The sequence below is a fragment of the Erinaceus europaeus genome, chromosome 9, assembly GCF_950295315.1.
Source record: "Erinaceus europaeus chromosome 9, mEriEur2.1, whole genome shotgun sequence".
Classification (NCBI taxonomy): Eukaryota; Metazoa; Chordata; class Mammalia; order Eulipotyphla; family Erinaceidae; genus Erinaceus; species Erinaceus europaeus.
This window is the reverse complement of record NC_080170.1, coordinates 76348891-76371383: the sequence shown is the minus strand read 5'-3', so window position 1 is coordinate 76371383 and position 22493 is coordinate 76348891. Positions and strand designations below refer to the sequence as shown.

At 43.2% G+C, this 22493-nt stretch overlaps 1 protein-coding gene across 6 annotated transcripts in view; it reads right to left on the bottom strand.

Moving 5' to 3' along the window:
* The window catches only part of TMCO1 (transmembrane and coiled-coil domains 1), a 69320-nt gene extending 47362 nt beyond the window's left edge, over positions 1-21958 (bottom strand). For 2 of the 6 annotated variants that reach the window (XM_060198215.1, XM_007538776.3), the window contains exons 1-5: positions 21745-21958; positions 21382-21459; positions 11105-11164; positions 4941-4987; positions 4369-4436 (exon numbers count right to left, since the gene is read on the bottom strand). In XM_060198215.1, coding sequence (XP_060054198.1) covers positions 4369-4436; positions 4941-4987; positions 11105-11164; positions 21382-21459; positions 21745-21814 — 323 coding nt within the window. In that variant the 5' untranslated portion in view covers positions 21815-21958. The remainder of the gene's footprint in view (positions 1-4368; positions 4437-4940; positions 4988-11104; positions 11165-21381; positions 21460-21744) is intronic. The other 4 variants (XM_016195094.2, XM_060198217.1, XM_060198216.1 and 1 more) reach the window with 3 other exon arrangements.
* Positions 21959-22493: the final 535 nt, after the last annotated feature.

Sequence of the window (22493 nt, the reverse complement as noted above, 5' to 3'; positions counted from 1 at the left end):
ATAGAGATCCCAAAACTCATCTGTTACATTCTTGCCTTTACAGTCCTGACTATTAAACAATTTGTTCTGCTTTCTATCTTAATGCTTTTTCAGCCACCAAGTTGCAGATGCTACCATGATGCCAACCTGACTTCCCCGGGCAGAGGACCTCACCAATGTACCCTGGACCCCCACCTCTCTAGAGCACTGTCCCACTAGGGAAAGTTAGGAAAGGCTGGGAGTATGGATCAACCTGCCAACGCCTATGTTCAACAAAGAAGCAATAATAGAAGCCAGACCTTCCATCTTCTGCACCCCATAATGACCCTGGGTCCATGCTCCCAGAAGAATAAAGAATATGAAAGCTTTCAAGGGAAGGGATGGGGTACAGATCTCTGGTGGTGGAAACTGTAAATTGTATTCCTCTTATCCTATGGTCTTCTGGATATTTCCATTTTATAAATAAATTAAAAGTAAAAAAATAAAAATTAAAAAAAGAATTGAGATCCCAGAAGTAAACCCTCACATCTATGGACATTTAATCTTTGACAAAGGTGCCCAGACTATAAAATGGGGAAAGGAGAGTCTCTTCTGCAAATGGTGTTGGAAAAATTGGGTTGGAACACTCAGAAGAATGAAACTGAACACTATATTTCACCAAACACAAGAGTAAATTCCAGACGGATCAAGGACTTGGATGTTAGACCAGAAACTCAAATACTTACAGGAAAATATCGGTAGAACTCCTTTCCATCAAAATTTTAAAGACATCTTGAGAGCTTGTTTGGAGGTTCTAGCAGGGGAGTACAGCTACTCATATACCATCGACCAAAGACCGGTCCACCTCTATTCTGAGAAGGCTGTCCTCTTTGACTGAGCATGTGGCTTTGGGAGGGACACATATGGAGCGGTGAGGGAGTATGGGGACACCTGCCTAGCCAGATCACCCTCACATCCAATTTTAAAGACATCTTCAATGAAGCAAATCCAATTAAAAAGACTAAAGCAAAAATAAATCAAATTTTAATTTGAAATACATCAAATTAAAAAGCTTCTGAACAGCAAAAGATACCATGATCCAAAGAGACCCCTTACAGAATGGAAGATCTTTATATGCCATATATCAGAGACAATAACCAAAACATATAAAGAGCACAACAAACTTAGCAACAAAAAACAAATGACCCTATCCAAAGATGGAGAGAGACAATATGGAAAGAATATTCGCCAAATCAGAGATCCGAAAGGCTGAGAAACATACACAAATAAAGACAACAATGATACCACTTCACTCCTATATCATACGTGAGTATATCATACATCAGAAAACGGAGCTAAAACAAATGCCGGAGAGACAAAACGCTAGACATGAACCTTCCATATGACCCAGCAATTCCTCTCCTGGGGACATACCCCAAGGACTCCATAACACCCAACCAAAAAGATACATGTACACCTATGTTCATAGCAGCACAATTCATAATAGCTAAAACCTGGAAGCAACTCAGGTGTCCAACAACAGATGAGTGGCTGAGAAAGCTGTGGTATATATATACACAATGGAATACTACGCAGCTATTAAGAACAATGAACCTACCTTCTCTGACCCATCTTGGATGGAGCTAGAAGGAATTATGTTACATGAGCTAAGTCAGAAAGATAAAGATGAGTATGGGATGATCCCACTCATCAACAGAACTTGAGAAAGAAGAAGAGAAAGGGAAACTAAAAGCAGGATTTGACTAAATCTAGAGTAGGGCACCAAAGTAAAAACCCTGTGGTGAGGGTGAGGGTAAGGGTGGATATTCAGCTTCCCAGGGTGGCGGGGGTGAGGGTGGGGTGGGGGGTGAAGGGGGGGATGGGAACACAGTCTTTTGGTGGTGGGAATGGTGTTTATGTACACTCCTATTAAATTGTAGTCATATAAATTAATTAATATGAGAGGGGAAAAATTGATTGTATGTCTCAAACTTTTTAAAGCACAGACTGAATCTTTTTAATACATAGGCTGAGTCTTTGATATGTTGACTCTCTCAAAGGCCTAGATGAGGGAGAACAAAAGCAACCGGTGGCACAGCTATATACAAGATGCTGGGTATTATACAGCAAATCCTAACAAAGAGACTTTTCAAAGTTAACCCAATTACCAAATAATGTGTTGATAACAATAACTATCCATTGTCTTCTTGAACCCAAAGACAGCAGGAACCTCATATTTCCACTACAGAGCCTATATTTCCCCCAGTCCTGGAACCTTAGGGTGGGGCACACTTCCCTGCATGCTTCTCTCAATTCATATCAAATAATACTGCATCCGCCAAACACAACCTAATCAATGCAATGAGTGCCACCTCAGCATGCCTCACTTCAGACTGTGTCCAGAGACTTCAGGTGTGGAATGACAACCCTTCAGCTTCATTACTCGGGTGAGACCTTTCCTTTCATTGTATTCTCTAATTCCATTCCAGGTGGTTCACTTTCTAACAAAGCCCCAAAACCTAGATATAGACTAGGTCCCCTGAGATAGAGCATATGTTCACACGTATCCAGAAACTAGGGCAAAATATATACCTGAAAGCAAAAGCAAACAATAGTCTGCAGTGAGTACCCCCCAACATTTCATCTGCACTATTCCAGCCTTTAAGTCCATGATTGTTCAACAATTTGTTTGGCTTTGTATGTTAACTCTCTTTTCAGCCACCAGGTTCCAGATGCCAGCATGATGCCGACCAGACTTCCCCACCAATGTGTCCTGGAGCTCTGCTTCCCCAGAGACCCACCCTACAAGGGAAAGAGAGTGGCAGACTGGGAGTATGGACCGACCAGTCAACGCCCATGTTCGGTGGGAAAGCAATTACAGAAGCCAGACCTTCCACCACCTTCTGCATCCCACAATGACCTTGGGTCCATATTCCCAGAGGGATAAAAAAATGGGAAAGCTATCAGGGGAGGGGATGGGATATGGAGATCTGGTGGTGGGAACTGTGTGGAGTTGTACCCCTTCTATCCTAAGGTTCTGGTAATGTCTCCTTTTTTTAAAAATTTAATTTATTTTCCCTTTTGTTACCCTTGTTGTTTTAGTTATTAATTGTTGTCATTGTTGTTAGATAGGACAGAGAAATGGAGATAGGAGGGGAAGACTGAGGGGGGAGAGAAGGATAGACACCTCCAGACCTGCTTCACCGCCTTGAAGCAACGCCCCTGCAGGTGGGGAGCTGGGGGCTCGAACCGGGATCCTAATGCCGGTCCCTATACTTCACGCCACATGCACTTAACCCGCTGTGCTACTGCCCAACTCCCCTAATGTCTTCTTTTTTAAAAAAATAATAAAATGCTAAAGAGAGGTTGTGGGGACAAAGGAACCCTCCTGCACTGCTGGTGGGAATATAAATTGGTCCAGCCTCTGTGGAGAGCAGTCTGAAAAACTCCCAGAAAGCTAGAAGTGGACCTACCCTATAACCCTGCAATTCCTCTCCTGAGGATATATCCTAAGGAACCAACCACACTTATCCAAAAAGATCTGTGTATACTTATGTTCATAGCAGCACATTTTATTTTTTAAAATATTTATTTATTCCCTTTGTTGCCCTTGTTTTTATTGCTGTTGTAATTGATGTTGTCATTGTTGGACAGGACAGAGAGAAATGGAGTGACGAGGGGAAGACAGAGAGGAGGAAAGATAGATACTTGCAGACCTGCTTCACCACCGGGGGCTCAAACCATGATCCTTATGCCCGTAATTGCGCTTTGCACAACGTGCGCTTAACCCACTTCGCTACCACCCAACTCCCAATAGCAGCACAAAATAGCCAAAATCTGGAAGAAACCCAGGTGTCCAACGACAGCTGACTGGCTGAGTAAACTGTGATATACTATTCAGCTACTAAAAATGGTGAATTCACCTTCTTTACGCCATCTTGGGTGGAGCTCGAAGATAATGTGTTAAGTGAGATAAGTCAGAAACAAAAAGATGAATATGGGAGGATCTCACTCAGACAGAAGTTGAAAAACAAGATCAGAAGGGAAAACACTAAGGTCAACTTGGACAGGAGTTGGTATACTGCACCAGAGTAAAACACTGGGGTGAGGGGCAGGGTTCAGGTCCTAGAACATGATGACAGAAGAGGACCTAGTGGGGGTTGTATTGCTATGTGGAAAACAGGGAAATGTTATACATGTATAAATTATATTTTACTGTTGACTATAAACCATTAATCCCCCAATAAAGAAATAAAGAAAAAAAGAATTATACACAGGGGGGCAAGAGATAACTAAACCAGACACACTGGCAACTTTTCAAAACACTGAAATAAAACTGACAAAAGTCTCCTGCTCACATAAACACACAAAAAGCTATAATGGGATGATACTACGTAAAAATATACTTACATAGAATTGAACATTCCCATTAAAGCAGTAAAACAAAAGCCAATTGCAAACATAGACTTCATTCGAACCTGTGAAGAGACCAATAAATCGACATTTTATACTAAAGAAAAATCACCAACAACTCCCTGTCATGCTATATGGCGGTAGCGCAGTGGGTTAAGAGCAGGTGGCACAAAGAGCAAGGACCAGCGTAAAGATCCCGGTTCGAGACCCCGGTTCCCGACCTGCAAGGGAGTCACTTCACAAGAGATAAAGCAGATCTGCAGGTATCTATCTTTCTCTCCCCCTCTCTGTCTTCCCCTCCTCTCTCCACTTCTTTGTCCTATCCAGCAACAACAACAATAATAACTACAAGGGCAACAAAAAGGAATAAAATAATTAATTAATTTTAAAAAAAGATACTCATGTTACTAAAATAGTTTGAGCCCAGCAGCATATTTTCATTTCCATTTGGCCCAGGAACACCCATGATTTCATCTACAGCTTCCACACAATTGGACTTTCTGGTAAGGTTAAGTGCAAAACAGCATAGTAGGAGTGATTTAACATGATGGTATACTTAGAACTCTTACCATTGAAAGATCTCTGTTATTATTCTTCAGTTTCTCTTCTTGCCTCTCTGCAAACAATTAACAATATGGTTAATATACACAAGGCTGAGTGCAAAGAAGATATTAAACTGTCACTGGGGTCTATAAAATATCTCTATTTGTTGGGAGTATGGATTGACCTGCCAATGCCCATGTTCAGCAGAGAAGCAATTACATAAACCAGACCTTCCGCCTTCTGTACCCCAGAATGATCCTGGGTCCATACTCCCAAAGGGACAAAGAATACGAAAGCTTTCAAGGAAGGGGACGGAATATGGAATTCTGGTGGTGGGAACTCTGTGGAATTGTACCCCTCTTATCCTATGGTCTTGTCAATATTCCCACTTTATAAATAAAAGTTTAAAATATAATAATCTCTGTCTCACATAGGATGAGATGAATACAGCATGTTTTGTACCAGAAGAAAATTCATATGAAGTAGAGAATTAAAATATTTCCACCTCAATATAAAAATGTTTAAAGCTTAAGTTTTTTTAATTTCCTCTGGTATTCAGTGTTTTAACTTGACTCAAGAGATATGCTCATATCACATCAATGAACACTGTCAGCCTGTCAGTGTAAACATGATGATTATACTTAAATTTCAGACACTGTCTATTATTTCCCCACCATCAGTTCCTTTAATAGTATATACAGTCTAAATTTAAAAGGATTGCAGCCTGGGAAGTTATACAAGCATTGGATTCAAGAGGTACCAAGTTTGATCCCTGACATCCCATTAGATAAGGTGATGCTGTGGTTCTCTCTCCCTCCTCCTCCCCTCTCATTAATAAATAAGTTGCTTTTGCTTTTAAGAGATAGAGAAAGTGTGGTCCGGGAGGTGGTGCAGTGGCTAAGGCACTAGACTCTCAAGCATGAGGTTCTGAGTTCGATCCCCAGCAGCACATGTACTAGAGTAATGTCTGGTTCTTTCTCTCTCTCCTATATTTCTCATTAATAAATAAAATCTTTGGGGGAAAAGAGAGATAAAGTAATGAGGCAGAGAGAGAAATGAACAAACAAGCAAACAAACAAACAAAAACACCACAGAAGCAAAGCTTTCTTTAATATGGTGGGGACCGAGGCTGAACCTGGGTCAGACGCACATAGTAAAGCAGTACACAATCTGGGTGAGCTACTTCCCCAGCACCTAGCATCTATTTTTACCTCTAACTAACTTTGATCTGCATTCTAGGATTCTTTGTCAATGTTATCTATATGCAGATTAGATGATTCTTTTATGAAAGGAAAATGTGTGGTTCAGGAGGTGGCATGGTGGCTAGGGCACTGGACTCTCAAGCATGAAGTCCTTAGTTCGATCTCCAGCAGCACATGTACTGGAGTGATGTCTGGCTCTTTCTCTCTCTCTCTCTCTCTCTCTCCTATCTTTCTCATTAATAAATAAATAAAATCTTGGAATGAAAGGAAAATGTCAAAGAAACAAAACTCCAGCACTGGAAATTAAGACTGAGAAACAATGGTGTATTGCACCAAAGTAAAAGACTCTGGGCGGGGGAGTTCAGGTCCTAGAACAGGATGGCAAAGAACCTACTGGGGGTTGTACTGTTATGTTGGAAAACTAGGAAATGTTGTGCATGTACAAACTACTGTATTTACTGTCGACAGTAAAAAAAAAAAAAAAAAAAAAGAGAGAGAGAGAGAAACAAGTTTTCAGCTTCAGTGCAAAAGACAGGGCCAGAAGATAACCAGAGCTCTTACAGTTTATCTGTTCTCACAGGTATAGATAGATATTCCCAAGATTTTCTGGCTTAAATCTGAGCGATGGAATTCACTGCCACAAGGCTAGTATCAAAGATCTTCAGCATCTGAGGATACAGCACAAGGACAAGCCTCAGGCTCCTTGTTCAATCCTGCGCCATGTACTAGAGAAGCTCTAGCTTCTCTCTCCTTCTAATGATTCTTCATTTCAGAATAAGCACACATAATCATATCTAGTCATGTTTTCTTGGAACAAAATTATATTCTACAAAGCCACAATTCTATCAAAAATTCAAAAATATGTTGGGTTGGCAAACAGTTCACCTGGATAGCACACTGCATTACCATGTAGATGACCTAGGTTGGGGTCCTGCCCCTTAGCACTAGAGGAAGTTTCAGTGCTGTGGGGTCTTTCTCTCTACCCGTCTATCTGAAAAACAGCTGGTTTGGTGCAGTGAAGCCTAGTGGTACAAGTAAAAAAGATTCAAATATATATATATATGTATATATATATGTATCATGGTACACACTAGGTTAAAAATGACTGGGGGGGGGGTTAAGCGCATGTGGTGCAAAGCGCAAGGACTGGAGTAAGGATCCTGGCTCAAGCCCCCGGCTCCCCACCTGCACAGGAGTTGCTTCACAGGCGGTGAAGCAGGTCTGCAGGTATCTGTCTTTCTCTCCTCTTCTCTTTCCATTTTTCTCTGTCCTATCCAACGACATCAATAACAACTATAATAATAACTATTAACAACAATGAAAAACAACAAGGGCAACAAAAGGGAAAATAAATAAATATTAAAAAATTAATTTAAAAAAATGACTTGGGGTTGGGTGGTGGGGCACTGAGTTAAGCATTCACATTACCGTGCTGAAGAACCCAGATTGGAACCCTTCATACCCCATCTACAATAGGAGGAAGCCTCACAACTGGTCAAGCAGGTCTGCAGGTGATTATTTATTTATTTATTTTGCTTTTTATTTATTTATTACTGGATAGAAACAAAGAAATTGAGAGGGGAGGGGGAAATAGGGTGGAAGAGACACAGAGAGATACCAGCAGCTCTACTTCATCATTCATGAAGCTTTCCCCCAACAGGTAGAGACCAGGGGCTTGAACCCAGGTCCTTGTGCTCTGTAATGTGTGCACTTAACCAGGTGCACGACTGCCTACCTCCCCCCCCTTTTTTTTACCAGAGCACTGCTCAACTCTGGTGAGGACTGAATCTTGGACTCTGGAGCCTCAGGCATGACAGTCTCTATGCATAACCATTATGCTATCTATCCCCACTTGCAAGTGTCTGTTTTTCTCCTTTATTTCTCCCTTCTCTGTCCTATTAAATAAAATAGGAAGAAGGGGGGGAAAAAAAAGAGAGAGGAAAAAAATGGCTTGGCTCCCAGAGCAGTGGATTCATAGTGTTGGCACTGAGCTCCAGAGATAACCCTGGTGGCAATTAAAAAAAAAAAAAAAAAAAGTAGGTTTAAAAAAACAAAAATAGAAATAAAGGAAAAAAATTGCTTTAAAAAAATGACTCAGAGGTGGAGGTAGATAGCATAATGGTTATGCAAAGAGACTCTTATGGCTGAGGCTCAAAGTCCCAGGTTCAATACCCCACACCACCACCATAAGCCAGAGCTGAGCAGTGCTGCTCTGGTGTAAAAAAAAAAGATAAGAGTGGCCATGCCTTTCTGAAGGGGTTCTGGGGAACTAGGTCACTTCCTGGCAGGGGACATGCCAGAGGACTGCAAAATTGGTTTCCACTTAAAGACACTGGACTGTGTGTACTTGGCAACACCATCCCTGTCCTGGCCCCTGGCTGCCTTCTCTGTGGGCACGGGTTCCCCTCCATATGTAGTGTGGGGGGACTGTCCCTGGACTTCAGGGATAAGGAGGGATGAGAGCAAATACAGCTCGTGGCAGTCTGGGTCCTAGGATGGGGGCAGCAGCTGTGGACTAGACTTGACACAGCTGGGATTTTTAACTCAGGTCCAGCCTGTACCCTGGCTCGCAACCCAGTCCCTCCCCCGCTTCTTAAAGAAACTCATGAGTCTAACAGGTTCAGTAAAACCTGTTAGAGTGAATGGACTGAATGGACTTATTAAAAAAACCAGGACTGAATGGACTTTTTAAAAATATATATATTATTTATTTATTAATGAGAAACATAGGAGGAGAGAGAAAGAGCCAGACATTACTCTGGTACATAGACTGACAGGAATTGAATTCAGGACCTCATGCTTGAGAGTCTGATGCTTTATCCACTGCACTACCTCCCGGACCACTGGACTTTTTTTTTTTAACTTAAAATAATCCCCACCAATAATCCCTTTTTTCCTCCAGAGGAGGAACTATTACCCAAAAAAAAAAAGGGGGGAGGGACAACAAAAAACCCATAAGGCTCAGGTTATCCCTCTATTTTATTATATTTTATTATTAACCAGAGCACTGTTTAGCTCTGGCTTATGGCAGTACGGGGGGAACTGAACCTGGGATTTTAGAGACTCAGGCATTGTGAGTCTGTTTGCATAAACATTATGTTATCTACCCTCCACCTCCCCTCTTATTCATTTTCATTAGCCATTTTTCAGTCTTAGGGGTGCCAAACCCCAGGCAGCCTCAGATTTCCAGAAATCTTCCACAAGGGGTGTAGCTGTGAGATTGTAGTCATTTTTATTAGGGAGATTACTAGTAAATAAACTAAATTAGCTAAATAAATCTTAAAAAGAAATCCTAAGCTAAGGATAAAAAAGACTATCTGTTTAAACTTGACTGAGAAAATGGTTCAAGGGGCCAGGTGGTGGTGCACCTGGTTAGGTGCTCACATTACAGTGCACAAGGACCTAGGTTCAAGCCCCTGGTCCCTACTTACAGGGGGGAAGCTTCATGAGTGGTGAAGCAGGGCTATAGGTCTCTCTCTGTCTCTTCCCCTCTTTACCTCCTCTTTCCCTCTCAATTTCTTTGTCTCTACCCAGAAATAAATAAATAAATAAATAAATAAATAAATATTAAAAAAGAAAATGGTTCAGGAGGCCAAGTGATAGCACACTCAATTGAGCACACACACTGCCATGCACAAGGACTCCGGTTTAAGCCCCTGTTCCCCACCTGCAGGGGAGACACTTCATGAGCAGTGAACAGGTACACCAGTGTGTCTCTTTTTTTTCTTAATTTTTTTTCTTTCATTTTTATTATTGGATAGAGACAGAAAGAAACTGAGAGGGGAGGAGTAGAGAGGAAAGACAGTAAGACACCTGCAGCCCTGATTTACCACTTGTGAAGCTTTCCCTCTGGTGGGGACCATGGACTTGAACCTAGGTCCTTTTGCACAGTAATGTGTGTGCTTAACCAGGTGCGCCACCACCTGGCCCCAGTGTATCTCTTTTTATTTATTTATTTATTTATTTATTTATTTATTTATTTACTTATTTCCCCTTTTTTGTTGCCCTTGTTGTTTTTCATTGCTGTTGTAGTTATTATTGATGTTGTTGATGTTGTTGTTAGATAGAACAGAGAGAAATGGAGAGAGGAGGGAAGACAGAGAGGGGAGAGAAAGACAGACACCTGCAGACCTGCTTCACCGCCTGTGAAGCGACTCCCCTGCAGGTGGGGAGCTGGGGCTCAAACCGGGATCCTCACACTGGTCCTTGTGCTTTGCGCCAAGTGCACTTAACCCGCTGCACTACCGCCCGACTCCCCCCAGAGTATCTCTTTTTTAAAATTTTTTTAATTATTTTTTTAATATTTATTTATTCCCTTTTGTTGCCTTTGTTGTTTTTTATTGTTGCTGTAGTTATTATTGATGTCGTCGTTGTTGGATAGGACAGAGAGAAATGGAGAGAGGAGGGGAAGACACAGAGGGGGAGAGAAAGATAGACACCTGCAGACAGACCTGCTTCACCGCCTATGAAGCAACTTCCCTGCAGGTGGGGAGCCGGGGGCTTGAACCGGGATCCTGATGCCAGTCCTTGTGCTTTGCGCCACCTGCGCTTAACCCGCTGCGCTACCGCCCAGCCCCCCAGAGTATCTCTTATCTCTCTCTCTGTCTCCCTCTTCTTTCAATTTCTCTGTCTTATCAAACAAAATAGAAAGGGGGAAAAGGTTAAGAAAAAATAACTACTAGAAGCAGTGGACTTGAGCAGGTGCTGAGCTCCAGTGATAACCCTACTAGCAAAAGAAAAAAATGAAAGAGAGAGAGAGAGAGAGGAAGGAAGAAAGGAAGGGAGGAAGAAAGAGAAAAGGGTTGCGAGAATCAAGTATGATAATATATCCAGAGTTTTGTAAACCACAAAACAGTTCTGGGGATATAGCTCCATGGTAGAGCACATGCTTTTAAAGTATTAAGCTTAAATATAAAAGCAGTATTGTCAATTTTATATTTTCATCACCTTAAAATTAATCTTTCCAAGACTCATATGACTTATCTTACCTATTTTCTTTTTTTGTTGTCGCCCAGCTGACTCTGTTATTGTTTCCTTTTTCTTTTCCACTGTAAGAAAGAAAAACATGGCAAAAATTAATTTGCACCATGGCTAGAAAAAGCAAAGAATTTTTTTAAAAGGAATTTCTTTTTCTTTTGTTTAATATTTATTTATTAATTTTCCCTTTTTGTTGCCCTTTTTGTTTTATTGTTGTTGTTATTGATGTCTTCATTGTTGGCTAGGACGGAGAAGACAGAGAGGGGAGAGAAAGACAGACACCTGCAGACCTGCTTCACCCCTGCAGGTGGGGAGCTGGGGGCTTGAACCGGAATCCTTAAGCCGGTCCTTGTGCTTTGCGCCACCTGCGCTTAATCCCTGTGCTACCGCCCAACTCCCTGCAAAGGATTTTTCTATGGCAACTGAACCAATAGATTGCCAAAACAGTTACCAACTGACTTTGATTATGCTCATGACGAACTAACCAGTCTGCTCACAAACTTGCTGACAGTAAAAGGCTTTCTAAGAAAGTGTTGAGGGGGAAGGGAAGGGCTGGTCAGTGGCACACCGGGTTAAGTGCACACATCACCATGCAGAAGAACTCAAGTTCAAGCCCCCTCTCCTCACCTGTAGGGTGGAAACTTCATGAGCAGTAAAGCAGGTCTGCAGGTGTCTTTCTCTCTCCCTCTCTATCTCCCCTTTTGATCTCAATTTCTCTCTGTTCTGTCAAGGAAGGAAAAGAAAAGGCCTCCAGTAGTGGTGGATTTGTCATGTAGGCACTGAGCTCCAGTGATAACCATGGCAACAAAAAACAAAATAAGCAAACAAAAAAAAAGTGCTTGGGTGGCACTCCTAGTAGAATACACCTATTACAATGTGCAAAGACCTGGGTTCAAGCCCTTGATCCCCATCTGCTGTGGGAAACTTCACAAACAGTAAAGCAGTGCTACAAGTGTTTCTCTTCCCAAAAAGACCTATGCACACCAATGTTCATAGCAGTACAGTTTGTAATAGCCCATACTTGGAAGCAACCCAGATGACCAATGATAGATGAATGGCTAAGAAAATTGTGGTACATATGGAATACTGTGGAATACATAATGGAATACTGTGCTGTTGTTAAAAATGAAGTCATCTGTAGCCAGAAAGAGACCAATCATTTGTTAATGATTTCACTATGGATGGAACTTAAAAATAAAGAAGACTAAGGGAGGACATAAGGTCGTAAGGTGAAACTTGAACTGTGTGTAGTATATTATATCAAAGCAAAGAACTCTAGAGGAGAGAAAGGATGACAGGATGTAGGGACATTGTGGTCATGGTGTATCTTCTAGACATCAATCAAGGGCAAATGAGAGGTTTTGTGTATGTATTAAAAACTATACTGTAAACTATTACCACCCCTCTTCTGTAAAATTTAGAAAATAAATTTAAAAAAGAAAATTTGGTCACCTGGTTTTGGCTAAGTTGCCTCTCCTGACCTTCCTACTCTGCACATGTGTCTGACTTGCTGTCTTTTGTGCTTTGCTATTCGATTATATGTGCCCAGTAGATTGCCTTTTGAGGGCAAGGATCATGTTTATCTACCGAGAGCAGTGCCTGTTACTTATGCATCCAGTAACTGAATGAGTGAATGCCTGTCTTCCAGAGTGGATCTGAGGGTGGCATTGCAGTCTACTATTGGCATCTGAGAGCAGAATTTGAACACTGTGTTTAGACTCCACTCATGTCAGTCTGAACATCACTTCAGCTTTGATTATGGTTATGTCTTCATGCAGTCTTCTTTGGGTATTTAATTAACGGTGCTACTAAAACTTTTTTTAATATAAGAAATGGGCCTTTTAATTTTTTTTATATTTTATTAATTAACTTCTTTGGGTAGAGTCAGAAACTGAGATGGAGGAGGGGAGAAAGGAAGAGAAACACTTGTAGCACTGCTTTACTGTTTGTGAAGACCTACTAGCTTTTTCCTAAACAGAGACCCCAAATCTTCATCTGCAATATTCTTGCCTTTAGGTTCGTAACCAGCCAACAATCTGTTCAGCTTTATATCTTAATTCTTTTTCAGTCACCAGGTTCCAGATGATACCATGATGCCAACCGGACTTCGCTAGGCAGACAACCCCACCAATGTGTCTTGGACTCCCACTTCCCCAGAGCCCTGCCCCACCAGGGAAGAGAGAAACAGGCTGCGAGTATGGATGGATCTGCCCATGGCCATGTTCAGCAAGGAAGCAATTACAGAAGTCAGACCTTCCACCTTCTACACCCCATAATGATCCTGGGTCCATACTCCCAGAGGGATAAAGAATAGGGAAGCTATCAAGGGAAGGAATGGGATACAGAGTTCTGGTGGGAACTGTGTGGAATTTTGCCCCTCTTATCCTACGGTCTTGTCAATTATTTCCATTTTATAAGTAAAAATTGAAAAAAATGTATGGACTCCAAATTAAATAAAAACTCTACTTAATAGGGCGCAGAGTAGATAGCATAATGGTTATGCAAATAGACTCTCATGCCTGAGGCTCCAAAATCCCAGGTTCAATCCCCTGTACCACCATAAACCAGAGCTGAACAGTGGTCCGGATAAAAATAAATAAATAGGGTAGTACCGCAGTAGCACAGCGGGTTAAGCAAAGTGCAAGGACCAGCGTAAGGATCCTGGTTCCAGCCCCCGGCTCCCCACCTGAGGGGAGTTGTTTCACAAGCGGTGAAGCACGTCTGCAGGTGTCTTTCTTTCCAATTCTCTGTCTTACCCTCCTCTCTCCATTTCTCTCTGTCCTATCCAACAATAACTACATCAGTAATAACAACAATAATAACTACAACAATAAAGCAACAAAAGGAAATAAATAAACATTTTTAAAAAATAAGAAATAAATTTAGGGGCTCCTATGTTGTCACTCATAATTGTCAAGATATGAAAATAACTTAAGTGCCCAACATTTGGTTATAGTTGTGGTAAATATACTCCACAGAATATTACTCAGCTATAGAAAGAAAGGGGGGCGGGGGAGGCAGTCACTCACTGGGTTAAGCACACGCAGTATGAAGCACAAGGACCAGTGCAAGGATTCCAGTTCAAACCACCAGCTCCCCACCTGTAAGGGGGTCACTTCATAAGCGGTGAAGCAAGTCTGCAGGTGTCTATCTCCCCCTCTATCTCTCTAACTTCTCCATCTCTCTCAATTTCTCTGTCCTATCAAAAAAAAAAAATTGGGAGCCAGGTGGTGGCTCACCTGGTTGAGCGTACATATCACAGTGCTCAAGGACGCAGGTTCAAGCCCCGGTCTCCAACTGTAAGGAGAAAGCTTTGTGAGTGGTGAAGCAGGGCTGCAGGTGTCTCTCTCTCTCCCTATCACCCCCTTCCCTCTCAATTTCTGGCTGTCTCTATCCAATAAATAAATAAAGATAAAAAAATTTTAAGGGAGTTGGGCAGTAGCACAGCGGGTTAAATGTATGTGACACAAAGCACAAGGACAGGCGTGAGGATTCCGGTTCAAGCCCCCGGCTCCCCACCTGCAGAAGAGTCACTTCACAGACGGTGAAGCAGGTCTGCAGGTGTCTATCTTTCTCTCCCCCTCTGTCTTCCCCTCCTCTCTCCATTTCTCTCTCTCCTATCCAACAACGACGACATCAATAACAACAACAATAACAACAATAAAAACAAGGGCAACAAAAAGGAAGCAAATATTTTTTTTAAATCTTAATTTTTTTTAATTGATAAGATGGCCTCCAGGAGCAGTGAATTAATAGTGCAGGCACCAATCCCCAGTGATAACCATGGAGGCAAAAAAAAAAAAAAAAAAAAAGGGAGGGGGAGAAGAGGCAAGGAAGAGAGAGAAGAAAGGTAAATCTTGCCACTTGCAACAACACAGATAATACAGAGAGGATTATACTATGCAAAATTAGTTAGGAGAGGACCAGTTAAATAACTCACTTGGATAATACATTGCTTTGCCTTATGTGTGACTCAGGTTTGAGCCCAGGGCCTACTACATTGAACGGAACTTCAATGCTGTGGGGGTGTCGTCTCTGCCTTCTCCATCTCAGAAAAGAAAAGGGGAAAGAGAAAGGAAAGGAAAAAGAAGAGAAAGAAACATACTCATACTCTTCAGTGGCCTGGGAAGTGACATGGAGGTAGCAAGCAGGAATCACAAGCATACAGCCCATAGTGTGATCCTCAGCACTGCCTGTGCTAGAATGATGCTTGGTTCTCTCTTGCTCTCATTTATACATCTTTTTTTTAAATATTTATTTATTCCCTTTTGTTGCTCTTGTTGTTTTATCATTGTAGTTATTATTGTTGATGTCATCGTTGTTGGCTAGGACAGAGAGAAATGGAGAGAGGAGGCGAAGACAGAGAGAGGTAGAGAAAGACATCTGCAAACCTGCTTCACTGCTTGTGAAGCGACTCCCCTGCAGGTGGGGAGCCGGGGGCTGGAACCGGATCCCTAAGCTGGTCCTTGCGCTTTGCACCCCTGTGCTTAACTTGCTGCACTACTGCCCTACTCCCCCCCCCCTTTTTTTTAATAGGACAAAGAGAAGTTGAAAGAGGCAGGGGAGACAGAAAGGGACAAACACACCTGCACCACTACTTCACTGCTTAAAAGATTCCCCCTGCAGGTGGGGACTGGGAGTTTGAACCTGGGTCTGTGCACACAGTAATGTGTGTGCTCTACCAGCTGCATCACTGCCTTATAAATACATCTTTTAAAGAAACCAACACCTTGAATTCTCACAGGAGAACTGAGGTTACTAGAGAGTAAGCAGAGTGGGAACAGAGTAGAAAGTTATATACTTTGGTGAAGATGCAGAGACAATATACAGTTGAAGAGTTGTGAGCCAACACCCCTAAAACATCATGTTGTACAGCAATGTTACCCCAAGAGAAAACTAGCAAAATATACACTGTGTACAAAAAGAAAAAAGAGGAGACAGGGAGGTAGTTCACTAGGCAGAAAACACCTTACAAGGACTAGCGTAAGGATCCCGGTTCGAGCCCTCGGCTGTCCACCTGCAGGAGAGTCACATCACAAGTGGTGAAGCAGGTCTGCAGGTATCTCTCTTTCTCTCCCCCCCCCCTGTCTTTCCCTCCTCCATTTCTCTCTGTCCTATCCAACAATGTCGACATCAATAACAACAATAATGACTACAACAATAAAAAAGGAAAACAAAAGGAAATAAATATTTTAAATAAAAGAAATATACATCTAACTTTTTTATTCAGACTTTTAAAAAAGATTTTGTCAGTGGAAGAACCAGAGGAGAGGGGAAAGGAGGGGGAGAGAAAAGGAAGAGGAAAGGAGCCAAAGTATCACCAACAAATGCAGTGAATGCTGTACCAGGTCTGAGCTCAGGGCCCTCTGCTTGCCTGCCAGCCTTGTACTCTAGGAATCTGCCATCTCCTTGGTTACCAATCTTGGTATTCAGAGGGGATGAGAAGATAGGGAGATAGACAGACACCTGCTGACCTGCTTCACCTTTTGTGAAGTGGACCCCCCCCAACCCAACCCCAGCCTTGCAGGTGGGGAGCCCGGAGATTGAAATGGAATCTTTGCACAGGTCCTTGTGCTTCATACTATCTGCACTTAACCCAGTGTGCCACTGCCTGCCCCAGTGCCACCAATTTTATTTTTCTGTATTCCTCACTAACCCTGAAACTCTTGAAACTGCTAATATGGATTACCAGAAGGTTTTTATATATTTGCAATCTGGAACATTGGTCTATAAAATTACCAGATCACAGATGTTATAGTTTCACACCCATATTTGTAGAAGTCACTGCACAGAGCCTCCAAAGCTCTGTGCCCATCTCTACATCTCTGGTAACTACCATAGTTTTTCACAAAGTCTAAGAGACAGTTTGGTTACTATCTGCTTTGCAAGTGTGTTTGTTCTATCTATAGCTCACATATAGCAAAACCACCCAGTAGTTGTCTTTTATCCTTTATTTCATTTGGCATAATTACCACCAGTTCCATGCACTTAAGACATTTTTTTTCCTGAGGTCAGGCAGTTGCACCCTATGGAGCAGACAAGATATCATGCTCAAGGACCTGTGTTTGAGCCCCTGCTCCCTATGTGCAGGGGGGAAACTTCATGACCAGTGAAGCAAACCTAAAGGCATCTATCTTTCTCTCTCCCTATCTCTTCCCACTGTCTCAATTTATCTCTGTCCTATCAAATAAAGTAGGGGAGGAGGAGGAGACAAAGAAAAAAAGCCACTGGGAGCAGTAGCACAAAGCCTCAGCAGTATCCCTAGTGGCAATTAAAAAAAAAAAAAAAGACTTTTTTTTCAAAGAATATAACATGTTTCTTCCTTTGAAATAGTCCCTACATCAAATACAATTCTTGTCATTTGACTATAAATATCAATTAACAGGCTCTATGACTATTCACTTCTATCTTACTTATCATAGCAAACACTATATATAGTGGGCAACTAAATCAACTGACCATATAGTGAAAATAATCCATGTCTTTTACTATTTCCTTAAAAAAGAAAAAAAAAAAGTAATTTCAATCATCATCAACCATAAACACACCTCATACTTTATAGCAAAAGTTTATATTAAAAATAATTGGGGGGTAGACAGCATAATGGTTATGCAAACAGACTTTCAAGCCTGAGGCTCCATCAAGTCCCAGGTTCAATCCCCCACACCACCATAAGCCAGAGCTGAGCAGTGCTCTGGTAAAAAATAAATAAATAAAATAACTGGGGGGAAGTAGAATAGCTCACCTGGATAGTGCACTGCTTTGTTGTGTGTTTGAGCCTGGCCCCTACCATGTTGAAGAAGGCTTTGGTCCTATGATAGATATTCTCTCTCCCATACTCATCTCTGTCTCATTCTTTCAACATGAAAAAACAAAAAATGGGCCTGGAGCAGTGAAGTCCTGGAGGCTAGCAAAATAAATAGCATGGAGTTGGGCAGTAGTGCAGCGGGTTATACACAAGTGGCAAAATAAATAACAACAAATTTTTAAAAATTACAACTGGGTTGAACAGTAGCATATTATATGCAACAGATCATGGTATAGGTTATGCAACAGACTTTCATGCTTGAGGTTCCAAGGTCCCAGGTTCAATCCCTAGCACCACCATAAGCCAGAGCTGAGCAGTGCTTTTTTAAAAAAAATGTTTTTTAAATATTTATTTATTTTCCCTTTTGTTGCCCTTGTTGTTTAACATTGTTGTGGTTATTGATGTTGTTTTTTTAGATAGGACAAAGAGAAATGGAGAGAGGAGGGGAAGAAAGAGAGGGGGAGAGAAAGACAGACATCTGCAGACCTGCTTCACCACTTGTGAAGCGACTCCCGTGCAGGTGGGGAGCCGGGGGCTCGAACTGGATCCTTATGCTGGTCCTCGTGCTTGGCGCCACATGCGCTTAACCCACTGCACCACCACCCAACTCCCAAGCAGTGCTTTTTAAAGAAAAAAAAGAAAAAGAAGGAAGTCAGAGTTAAGCACACATGGCGCGAAGCACAAGGACCTGCATTAAGGATCACTGTTCAAGTCCCCAGCTCCCCACCTGTAGGGGCGTCGCTTCACAACAGTGAAGCAGGTCTGCAGAAGTCTTTCTCTCCCCTTCTGTCCTTCCCTCCTCTCTTTGATTTTTCTCTGTCCTATCCAACAACAACATCAATAACTACAATAGCCACAACAATAATAAAACAAGGGCAACAAAAGGGGGAAAAATGGTCTCCAAGAGCAATGAATTCGTAGTGCAGGCACCAAAACCCCAGCAATAACCCTGGAGGCAAAAAAAAAAAAAAAAAGGAAATTACAACTATGGATGGCAATGCAAAAGGTTGTCCAACAAGTAGAAAATTGGACTTACAAGCATGAGACCCTGAGTTTGATTCTTGGTATTGAATATGGAAGAGTGATGGTCTGGTTATCTCTTTCTGATGTTAATAAATGTTTAAAAAATTAAAAAATCGGGCAGGGGTAAATAGCATAATGCTTATGCAAACAGACTCTCATGCCTGGTGCTCCAAAGTCCAAGGTTCAATCTGCCAGAGCTGAGCACTGTTCTGGTATAAGAAAACAAAAAATTAAAAATCAGGCCAAGGTGGTAGTACACCTGGTTAAACTCATACATTACAGTGCACAAGGACTCAGGTTCAAGTCCCTGGTCCCCACCTACTGGAGAGAAAGTTTTTAAGTAGTGAAGCAGGGCTGTAGATGTCTCTCTCTTTCCCTAGCTTCCCCTTGTCCTCTCAATTTCTGTCTCTATTCAATTAATAAAGATATTAAAACAAAATGTATTTTTTAAAAAAGAATTTAAAAGTCATAACCATGGAAACTTTTACACATATGCTATTTCTTTTTTTTTTAATATTTATTTTATTTATTTATTCCCTTTTGTTGCCCTTGTTGTTTTATTGTTGTAGTTATTATTGTTGTTGTCGTTGTTGAATAGGACAGAGAGAAATGGAGAGAGGAGTGGAAGACAAAGAGGAGGAGAGAAAGATAGACACCTGCAGACCTGCTTCACTGCCTGTGAAGCGACTCCCCTGCAGGTGGGGAGCCGGGGTTCGAACCGGGATCCTTATGCCGATCCTTGTGCTTTGCGCCACCTGCGCTTAACCCGCTGCGCTACAGCCCGACTCCCCACATATGCTATTTCTTTTCCCTGGAACCTACCACTCTCTTATTCTCTATCAAAATTTTAACTATACAAGAAAGACTATAAGGCCATCTGCATCTCAAAGACTTCATAGTCTATCACATCCCTTCTTTTTGTTTTTTTAATCTTTATTTATTTATTGGATAGAGACAGCCAGAAATTGAGAGGAGGAGGGGAAATAAAGAGGAGAGAGACAGAGAGATACCTGCAAACCTGCTTCACCACTCGCAAAGCCTTCCCCCTGTAGGTGGGGACCAGGGGCTTGAACTCAGGTCCTTGTGCACTGTAATATGTGCGCTCAACCAGGTGTGCCACCACTCGGCACCCTTCTTTCTTTTTAAATTTATTTTACTTACAAAGCACTGCTCAGCTCTGTCTTATGATGGTGCTAGGGATTGAACCTAGAACCCTGGAGCATCAGGGATGTAAGTCCTTTTTGCAGAAGACTGCTGCCTCACCAGATTGGGATCCATTCTTTTTTTTTTTCCTAAAGATTTTGTTTATTTATTTATTTTCCCTTTTGTTGCCCTTGTTGTTTTATTGTTGTAGTTACTATTGTCCTTGTTAGATAAGACAGAGAGAAATGGAGAGAGGAGGGGAAGACGGGGGGGGGGGGGGGGGGGGGGGGTGTAGACACCTGCAGACCTGCTTCACCGCCTGTGAAGCGACCCCCCCCTGCAGGTGGGGGGGGCCTCAAACCAGGATCCTTAGGCTGGTCTTTGCGCTTTGCACCACGTGCGCTTAACCTGTGCTACCGCCGACTCCCAGGGATCCATTCTTTAAATCCACCACATCTGTGTTTCTCAGGCTATAGGGTCATACAATTTGCAGAAAGTCTGTATTTCTCAATAGACTTCAAATAGGATTCACTTTTGTTTTTGTTTCCTTTTACCAAAGCACTTATCAGCTCTGCCCATGTTCCCCAACCCCAAGATTCACCTTTGTACTTTTTTTTCATTGCCTTTATTTGTTGGATAGATACAGTCAGAAATTGAGATGGAAGGGGGAAATAGAGAGGAAGAGAAACACCTGCAGCATTGCTTCATCACTCACAAATCTTTCCTCCTATCAGGTGGGGACCAGTGGCTTGAAGCTCAGTCTTTGTGCATTGTAATATGTGCACTCAACCAGGTGTGCCACCACATGCCCCCTCACCTTTGTACTCTTAAAAACTTCTGCATTGGGCAAGGGTAGATAGCATAATGGTGAAGCAACGAGACTTTCATGCATGAGTCTCATCCGATACACCACCATATGCCAGAGCTAGCTGATTGGTGTTCTGATAAAAGGGGAAAAAAAAAGTTCTCATTAGCTGGCACATCTGGGTGAGTGTACATGGTGCCATGTGGGAACACCTAGGTTCAAGCCCCCTCACCCCACCTGCAGGGGTAAAGCAATGCTCCAGGTGTCTTTCCTTCTGCCTTGCATCCTCTATTAAAAGAAAGACAGGAAGAGCAAGCCACTCACTAGGAGCAGTGACGAAAGAAAGAAAAGTAGGCAGGCAAGGTGGCCCACCAGGAATAGTGGAATGGTGTAAGTCCCCATGAGGAAAAAATTAACTGCTTTTGATGGTGCTTCTAAGATATACACTGTGGACATTCAATCGGTCAGTCTGAGATGCTGAAATTTTTTTCAGGCCTTTGCAGACTCACGCTTTTTGCTCTGCTTTTCCACCTCCGCCTTCAGTCTCTTGTATTTGTCTGTCCTGTACACCAATACCCAAGTGATGCCTGAAACAGAGCAAGATAAGGACTCGTCACAGCCACTTCCATTGGGCAACAGAGGATTTCAATTCAGCTTCATTCTGTTAAGACAGAAAGCCACTGCTGCACAACAGGTGCAGTCATCTGCCCCGGGCCAAAGCCTGTGGGAGACGACAGTCCAAAGCCCCTTCCCCTGCAGAACCAAGACCCCACTCCCAGCCCAGCCTGGCCCCTGCTGACTCAAGAGGCCCAGGACCCCTTCGCCTAGGGGCCGAGTATCCCCGGCCCGGCCCACCCCAGGGATCCGCTCACCCTCGGCAAGCAGCGCCGTGCACACAGAAATGAAAACGATGAGTAGGGTGTCGGCGAACATGGTGCTCATGGCGCCCCAACTCCACCCTGCGAGAGAGGACGCAGTCGAGAGCAGCGAAGGCCAGTGGAAGAGACACCTCCAAACCCCCTACAGAGCCTGCCCTCCGGACGCCGACAGCAACCGCACTTCCGCTTCCGGGGCGCAGCTCCAGAAGTCCTCTTCCCGTAGACTATAGTGCCCGCGCTCTTCTTAGGCTGGCACGAGTCCCTAGTCTCGCGGGGTTTGCAAAGGACAGTGATTGGCAGCACCGCGTGACCACCGCCACCGGGCCAGGCGAGGTGCCGAACGCTGCGGAGTCCGGCTCGTGGCGACGCCGGGTGCGCGCGGCCCGGATCAGGGCTTTGCGGTCTCGCGCGGTCTGCAGTGGTCGGGTTGGGCGCTGCGCGCCTGGGTGTTCGTCCGAGCGAGGAGGCGTGGCCAGAGTGGGTGGAGGTGCCTACGGGGTGGCAGAGGACGCAAGGGTGGGGTTCGCAGAGAAAGGGATGCAGGGGATTGGGTAGCTTTTGGCTTGTTGGGGATGTGAGCAGAGAGGGTGAAGGGAGTGGCGTGCGGGTGTAAGAGGATTGGGGTGCAGGGTGTGGTGTTTATGGGGAGCCCGCAGTGCAGAGAATGAGCGTGCGGGGAGCCAGGCTGCAGGCGGGGCGGAGCAGGATGTCAGCAGCGCCCCTGGTCCACTCACCTCTGTCCT